The 8,920-nt window shown below is 39.8% G+C and overlaps 1 protein-coding gene across 1 annotated transcript; it reads right to left on the reverse strand.

Annotated features, from left to right (window-relative positions):
• Positions 1 to 655: 655 nt before the first annotated feature.
• On the reverse strand, positions 656 to 8,041 carry LOC128745924 (probable serine/threonine-protein kinase clkA). Its single transcript, XM_053842986.1, has 4 exons — positions 7,371 to 8,041; positions 7,008 to 7,126; positions 4,040 to 4,908; positions 656 to 664 (listed from the first exon to the last, which is right to left on the reverse strand). Exons 1-4 carry the CDS (start codon positions 8,039 to 8,041, stop codon positions 656 to 658), a joined length of 1,668 nt encoding a protein of 555 aa, XP_053698961.1.
• Positions 8,042 to 8,920: the final 879 nt, after the last annotated feature.

An 8,920-nucleotide genomic window follows, 5' to 3' on the forward strand; every position in this document is an offset into this window, starting at 1 on the left:
TTACATTCATTCCAGGCGCCGAAACCCGTCCATTTACTCATCGCATTCACACACACTTGCTTACCCCAGTCATTCGGCTAACTGGTATTTGGCTTTCAACAGTCTTCTTGGCCGTCTTGCTCAAAAGTCCTCTTCAGGAGATTCTACCATCGTTTCGATTTTTGGTCCTAACATCCTTTTCCCCCACAGTCTAATGTCGTCCTTTATAATGTTCCTTTCTCCAACAATAACAAAAAGGTATCTTTATTGCCCCTTTATCAGCACATAGTGTCTCATGTTATCTATGTACCAAGTCCGTGTAGTTTCATTACTTCATATTTCCTTGTGCCGGATAACTTTACTTTTTTTTGTACCCACATAGTGTTCTAGCTTCCTATGTAGTGCCTTTTTCGCCCTTTTTTTCATATTTTAGTTAAAAACCCGCTTTTTCTTTTCTTTTAAATACTCTGTCCATTGTCCCTTTATTTCATAGTGTTCGTCGTCGTGTTATTTCTTTTTACTAATATTCTTTAAAATAGCCCATAATTCTCAATTCCAGGCGCCGTTCTTTCTTATATCTTTTTCTTGTTTATTCCTTTCAAATCCCATGAATACTTACTGTTTTCTTTATAATACCCTTATTTAAAGAGGTCTTTTCCAGACTCTTCTCTACTCTTTATCTTGGCTGTAATGAGAAAAAAAAATAACCGACAAAAAAAAATTGTTCAATGTCTTCCTTGTGATATTTCTCCTTGTCCTCCTGTTATTTTCCTGTAAACTTAAAAAAATGGCAATCAGCACCCTGCTGATAACACTTCTGAACCATCTAAAAAAAAACTGATACTCATCTTACCCGTCATTACTTCATTTTGCTTAAAATTAAAAATTGAATATTATAAAATATTGCTTGTTAAATTTTCGGTAAATGCGAGTGTAATTAGATTTTTTTTTTTTTTTTTTTTATCATGAAAATGAAAAGGACTACCCTATCTCCATTCTTCTAAATGTCCTCTAGAGAGAACCCATTGTTTTTATGCAAAATTATGTATGTAGACCTGTATTTTGTACTATACGAGTCTTTTCGTAATTCTAATAAGTAAAATGGAAAAAAAATCGTCTTAACCCTAAAGGCAAATTACAAGTTCCGTATTACGTAAAAAAAATGGTTAGTGCAAATTTACAATAAAAATGTATACAAAATATGGTTAGAACGAAAGTTAAAAATATTATTTTTTTCATATATACATATGTACATTGATTATTTTTAATTACTATCTTTTATAATTTCTTTATACAGTTGTTTACTTTGCTAATCATAATATCGTTTTAGACGATTGTTATGTACTTTTTCCAATCTGTTCCCATTTTTAATTACCGTCGTCATTTCACTCGGTAATTCGACCACCTCATATGGTCCTCGCCAGTTATTCTGTAATTTTTGTCCTGTTCCTGTCGGAACAGTCTTAACTAAAACTAAATCGCCCCACATGGGCTGCCAATTATTTGCATTTCGATCATATAGTTCTTTCCGTTTTTCTTTGGACAATATTAAATTTCGTTTCGCGGTGTGGTGCATTTCAAAAAATATGCTCCTCATTTCCTGTATATATGTGTTATAATTCAAATCGTCTTCATTTTGACGTTTATAAATTGATGACGGAATGTTAGCTTTCCGACCATACATTAGTTCAAACGGTGTGTATCCTGTTGATGAATTCACCGTTGTGTTATATTCAAACGTAAAAAAGGGCAGGTGCTGGTCCCATGTGTGGGGCTTTCCTCCAACATACTGCCTTAAATAGGTTTTTAACTCGCGATTTGATCGCTCCACCAAGTTCGCTTGTGGGTGGTACGGACTTGTGGTTATTTTCTTAATTTTCAAAATTTTGCACACGTCTTTCATTAGTGTGCTAACAAAATTTGTTCCATTATCGGTGACTACTTCCAACGGGGCTCCGAATTTACAGATCAAATTTTCTACGAAGGTTTGTGCAACCGTTATGCTTTCTTGATTAGCCATCGGCGCAATTGTTAAAAATCTCGTCAGGTCATCTTGCATGACTAGTCCATATTTGTTACCCCAATCTGACTCGGGTAGTATTACAATATCCATGAATAATTTCTCAAACGGTTCTGCGGCCGTAGTTGTTATTTTCATTGGAATTTTATTTGATTTACAAATTTTATTTTTCTGGCAGGAGTCACATTGCCTTACGTAATTCTCAATATCCCGGCGCATATTCGCCCAGGTATACAAGGATCCAATTTTCTGACGCATCCGCTTAGCGCCTACATGTCCTCCAAGTGGACTATCATGAAAATCATGCAGTATCGTTTCGATCTGGTCTGCTGATACATTAATTCGCTCACTATCGGCGTTGAATAATACAAAATCTTTTTCAAACAGCCCAGCGAAGAACGTTATTATATCTATAATATTTTGTTGCCTAATTTTTCTAAATGAGGTGATATTGATAATTTCCTCTGATTCATACAACTTTTCCCCTACTTGGATACTTCGTGCAAATTTTTCGAAAAATTTGTTGCACTCTGTCATGGAGTTGCTTCTTCCCTCCAAAATCATACCCCATATTTTCTTATCTGGGATAAGCACTACATCGTCTTTTATGTAGTCTTTCATGCCGTGCGGTAAGTCGCAAAGCTTTGACAGCTCACTATGGGCTGTACGGCTGTTTAAAATCACGAAATTGGGGGTGTTTGCGTTTTTCCCCACAATTGTGCTCGTAAATTTTATTTTATCTTCGCAAAGTGGTTTTTGCGTCAAAATTTCTTTGTACTCCTCGAATGTAATACCAACGTCGTTGATCGCAGTATTTATGTTTTGGCTATCTGAAATATCGATATTTGCCAAGTCTTGTATGCCACCGGCGTTGCCGCTGACGTGCGCACTTTGCGCGGCTTGCTGCCGGCGCTGTAGCCTGGTTACGGCTGCAATTTGATTCACTTTATTTTGTTCGGTTGTCTCAGGCTCGTTTGCATACGGGCGCGATAGAAAATCGGCAACAATATTTTCGCGGCCTTGCTTGTAGCGTATGTCGCATTCAAGCCCTTGAAGTTTAAGGCGTAATCGCGTGAGTGTTGGAGAGGTTTCCTTCAATCTCCAGATTGACACCAGTGGTCTATGATCGGTGTACACTATAAACCGCTGATTGTAAATGTAGTGTTTAAAATAGTCTACTGCCCATACAATGGCAAGTAGTTCCTTTTCTATTATATGATATCGAGTTTCGGCACCTATAAGTGCTCGACTCGCAAAAGCAATTGGTTGGTTTGTTGATTTTTCATTTGATAGTACGGCTCCAATAGCATATTTGCTAGCATCCGTAGTGAGTACAAACGTATCTTCATAGTTCGGCCTAACTAAAAGAGGCTCCGAAATTAATGCTTTTTTCAATTCTTCGAATGCCTGATGACATTCTTCGCTCCATACAAATTTTACATTCTTTTTAAGTAGATCGTTTAAAGGTTTACGAATCTCGGCAATGTTGGGTATAAATTTTCCATAAAAATTTACCGTACCAAGAAAGGATCTAACGCCTTTCACGGTAGCAGGTGGTGTTAGACATTGAATTGCCTTAACATTTGCATCAGTGGGCTTAATGCCGTCCTTATTAACAACATGTCCCAGATACTCGAGCTCGGTTTGCAAGAAATGGCATTTTCCCGGCTCTATTTTTAAATTATGCCTACGTAAGGCTTCCAGCACTTTGTATAAATTTTGGTTGTGTTCCTGTACACTACCACCAAATATGATTATATCGTCGAGGTAAACGAACGCTTTAATTTGTCCGATCTCAAATAAAACGGTGTTCATCAACCTTTGGAATGTTGATGGACTATTTTTCAAACCCATAGGCATTCTTGTAAATTCAAAATGCCCCATCGGAGTTGAAAATGCTGTTTTCGCAGCGTCTCTAGGATGAATCGGGACTTGGTAAAAACCCGATTTCAAATCTATAGAAGAAAAATAATAGGCATCACCCACATTGTCTAGTATTTCGTTAATTAGCGGAATAGGGTAAACAAATGGTTTTGTTACCTCATTCAAGGCTCTGAAGTCTACCACAATGCGGTACTTTTTGTTACCATCCGCATCTGGCTTCTTCGGTACGCACAGCACTGGTGCATTCCATGGGCTTGTGCTTGGCTTGATAATGCCTTGCGCCCTCATTTCTTCGATTTCTTTGTTAATGTGCCTTTTTGTGGCTTCTGGAAATCGGTATTGTCTTTTGTTAATAGGAATATTGGAGGAGGTCTCTATCTCATGCACTGCTATATCAGTGATGGTCAGCCTATCTCCCTTGAAAAAAAATAAGTCCACAAAATTTTCTAAAATTGATTTTATTTCTGTGAAATCTTTGTCCGGTAGGTGTGCTAAGTTTATCGCCTCTCGTAGCTTATTAATCCTGTCACTTCCGATTGCTCTCGGAGATTGTTTGTGTTCTAGGAGGTCGCAATCCATTCTAGAATCTAGGTCTAAACCTTCGAGGGTTGTTTCAGCCTCCTCGTTGCTATCAAAATTATTGTTCGTCGAGTTTCTTACGTTCTCGTTCGAACTTATATTAAAAATTTGTCTGAATGGGGTATTAATCCTCCCACCAGCAATGTTGGTATTATTATTATTAATCATATTGCTATTATTATTGTTTTCGTTATTACTATTGTTACCGTAAATTACTTGTGTATTTCTATTTACAAGTGCTGCCTGGCTCTGCAGGTCTCCCCGCGCTCGCGCTCTCGCCATAATGCGCCGGTCTCTTAGTTCGGTAAATGAGTTTAGATTATGGTTATCATCCACCTTAATGTCTGTTAAACCCCACCGATCCATGGCTTCTTTCATGACCTTAGGACTCGGGTCTTCTCTTTCGTTTACTTCCCTCTGCAGCACTATATAATCAAAGTTGCTGCCTACATGCAGGGTATGTTTTCTTAGAAAACCTGCACCAATTATACCATCTGCCTCTCCTGGCAGGCTGCTTACCACGTGAAATTTGGTCGATAAGGTTAACTCACCGAGCATTAGGTCAATCCATACAGTGCCTAATGTCCTGACGTTCCCGCCACCAATTCCGTTAAAAACAGTGATTTCCTGCGTCCGCGGTAATCTATTTACCCGCAATGCGGCGTCAATGGTAATCACATTATCAATATTTATTTTGAAACGATGATTCTACAATTGATGAAGGGACGGTAAGGGAAAGTAATGAAGAAGGATTTTTTCGGGAATGAAGGGGAAGGGTGGAAAGGAAGGGGGGGGGGGGGGTAATAGGTAGCTATGGTTAACAAGTTGTCGTTGTGACTCCTATCTTTTGTCCAATGCTGGAAGGTGCATGGGTCGAACCAAGTTGTAATCAGAGATTATAACCGGATTTGAACCCACAACACCTGCCAGGGCGTGTCGCTCACTGGTACTCGTGTACCTTTGAACCACAGAGGCGCTGGACAAAAGAAGTCTGCACAACCCCCCTTATTAACCATAGCTCGACATGGGTTGTTCTATTTTTAGACACACAATGTGCCTCTTCCTACACCTACTGTAGAAACCACCGACCGAGAAGTTTTAGTCTAACGTCTTTTTACTTTCAGGACGACGACACTATGCAGGCCCTTACGACTTGCAAGGTACTGCGTGTGACGTTGTTCGTCCGAAAGCGTGTTAGTCCGCGTTTCTCAGCGCGGTTCTTCGGAGAAAGGCTCCGTTCCTATGAAAATTGACCAAACTCGTGACTTTAGTCATGACCTTGAAATGCGGTCAGGCATATATTAATATTTATTTTGAAACGATGATTCTACAATTGATGAAGGGACGGTAAGGGAAAGTAATGAAGAAGGATTTTTTCGGGAATGAAGGGGAAGGGTGGAAAGGAAGGGGGGGGGGGGGTAATAGGTAGCTATGGTTAACAAGTTGTCGTTGTGACTCCTATCTTTTGTCCAATGCTGGAAGGTGCATGGGTCGAACCAAGTTGTAATCAGAGATTATAACCGGATTTGAACCCACAACACCTGCCAGGGCGTGTCGCTCACTGGTACTCGTGTACCTTTGAACCACAGAGGCGCTGGACAAAAGAAGTCTGCACAACCCCCCTTATTAACCATAGCTCGACATGGGTTGTTCTATTTTTAGACACACAATGTGCCTCTTCCTACACCTACTGTAGAAACCACCGACCGAGAAGTTTTAGTCTAACGTCTTTTTACTTTCAGGACGACGACACTATGCCCCCCCCCCCCCCCTTCCTTTCCACCCTTCCCCTTCATTCCCGAAAAAATCCTTCTTCATTACTTTCCCTTACCGTCCCTTCATCAATTGTAGAATCATCGTTTCAAAATAAATATTAATATATGCCTGACCGCATTTCAAGGTCATGACTAAAGTCACGAGTTTGGTCAATCACATTATCGCAAGCTCCCGAGTCTAAAATCATGTTCAGGAGTGCTCGCTCTTTTTCTCCCCCAAGAAAGGTCATCATCAGTTGACGATCAATTGTATAATAGACACGTTTTGCGACACACATGCTTGTATCTCTTACGCCATAATGCGCCGATTTTCCATCTAAAACTTTTATTCCACTTGGTTCATCGGTATAATCTCGATGATCCACCGTCTCGAATGCCATATATTTTTCCCAACGTTCATCTCCCGTTGGGTGCCATTGGTCATATTCGACAGGTTTTTTATATAATTTTCCACAGTGTATACATTCGTACCTGTGGCGTTGAAATTCGCTGTTGCTCCATTTTCTATTTTGAAAACACCCTGGCAGGCACTTAAAGCCCTCTGCGTCTTCTGAACTATAATCATTCTGAGCAAATTGTACTTGTCGATCATGATAAGTGTTATTGTTTTCATAGGAGTGTACCCCTATGTACTGGCACATATTTCGCCCTATTGTGGGTCTATTACATTGTTGCGTATTTATTGCGTCACTATTGCAATTTTGGGGTGCTCGCCACTCTCTATTGGTGAACACCCGCTGATCTAGTTTTTTGGATTGTTTCTCATATACCCTTGTTGAGGGCGCGGCCCTTGATTATATCTTGCGTGTTGATCTTGCTGATCACACCAATTACTAAATCTGCTACCTTGTTGTCGCGGCTGCTGACGGCAGTTTTCTTCGTGGGTCCCCTGGTATTGATTATTATTGAAATCATTGTCATATCCTCTGTTGTTATTTTCCCTATAGTATCTATCTTCATTATAATTATTGTTGTTGTAATTTCTGTTATAATCATTTCTGTTGGTAAAAGATCTTCTATTATTATTATTACTATTTCCTCTACGATTACTATTGTTGTAGTTATCGTAGTTGGTATTAAAATTTGGTGCGTTTCGCCCTCGATTGAATTTGTTATATGGCCACTGTTCATACCTTCTGTGAGCCATGAATTGAGGATTCCTAGCCTCTTTCCTTCTGTAATCGTCTTTTGGTGTTTGACACCGGCTAAACATATAGCACGGTTTGTCATTTTGAGTCGCCTGATCATTCCGATCCTGCCAGCTGTTAAATCCGCCACTTCTTCGTTGCGGATTTTGTGCCTCATATTCCCAAAAATTATTTCTATTATTGTAGTTATTGTTATTGTTGAAATTTGGTGCGCTATTATTTCCATATCCTGCGTCACCCTCATATCGCTGGTTATAGTTGTTTCTATTACCAGTATTGTTAAACGCGTTATTGTTTTTGTTATAGTTATTATAATAGCCATTTCGGAAATTCTGATTTCCATTGCCGGCGTACTCATTTCTATTCCCCTGATATTGTGTGTTATTACTTTTGGGTCTATTATTTCCTCGATATGAGTTTCTGGCATTTTGGTCCCAATGCCCGTCTCTTAATCGGGAATTAATGTCCCTCAGTTCCTGTGCCTCCTCGTTTTCTTTTTGGAGCCACGAGAGCAATTCAGGAAATGGTTTGTCTCTTTGTGATTTTCCCGCTTGCGCAAGCTCACTGTCCTGCAATCCCCCTAAGAAATGTCTTCTAAGGGCTGCCTTCGCGTAAGATTCCTCATTTACGTCTTGGCTATGTATCCATTCGTACATCTCTTCTGCCCTATATTTGTATTTTATAAAAGACTCATTCGACCCTTGAGCCAGTGTCTCTATTTCTTTGATTAACGTGCCGATATTTCTTTTTATACTGAATTCCTTCAGTAAATTTTGTTTAACCTCCGGCCACGTGGTCGCTCTTAGTTGCGGAAATCGCAGTAAAGCTTTTCCTTTTAATTTTGTGTACACTACATTTAACAATGGAGTGTGATCACCGTTTTCTGGTATTTCGTTTGCGAAATACTTCACCTGCATGAGGAACGGTTCTAGTTCTTCATGTCTTCCGGTAAATTCTGGTATGCACTGAATTGCAGTGACCATAGGGAATACATATTTGTTTGCCATGTCTGGACTGTCTTCTTTCTGAGTTATCATTTTTAGTTTCTTCTCTAACCTTGACATCTATGGTAAGCAAGGAGCTAGAGTGTTTTGTAGAGAGAGAAAAGGATTAAATTGATTATTTTGTTTAATTCGTATGCCGACGGTGTTTTATTTTCACTCGAACGGCTAGCTCCACATTAGTTTCCCCCCCGACGGGTGCATAATATTTCCCGACGGCAATCAAAACCGCCCCGTAGGCATATTAAACAAAACAAACGCTCATCAAGTATGCCCGCTAAATCGACAACGCCGTGACGTGCGCTTCGTGTTCTTTTGACGACGCCGCGTCTCTCGTCTCCGAGTGTAAACAAACACCGCACCCTGTTGTGCGCTCGAGTTTGCTAATACGCTAACGTCTCGCAATTATTCTCTAAAACTCTTTAATTCATGTGTCATTCTCTTTGTCACATGTTAAACCCCCCCGGTAGTCAGCATAATTATTTGATTTCACACCTTACACTGCAGCAGCGACGGGTATGATAATTACGCCCC

Source organism: Sabethes cyaneus, chromosome 1, assembly GCF_943734655.1.
Source record: "Sabethes cyaneus chromosome 1, idSabCyanKW18_F2, whole genome shotgun sequence".
NCBI lineage: Eukaryota > Metazoa > Arthropoda > Insecta > Diptera > Culicidae > Sabethes > Sabethes cyaneus.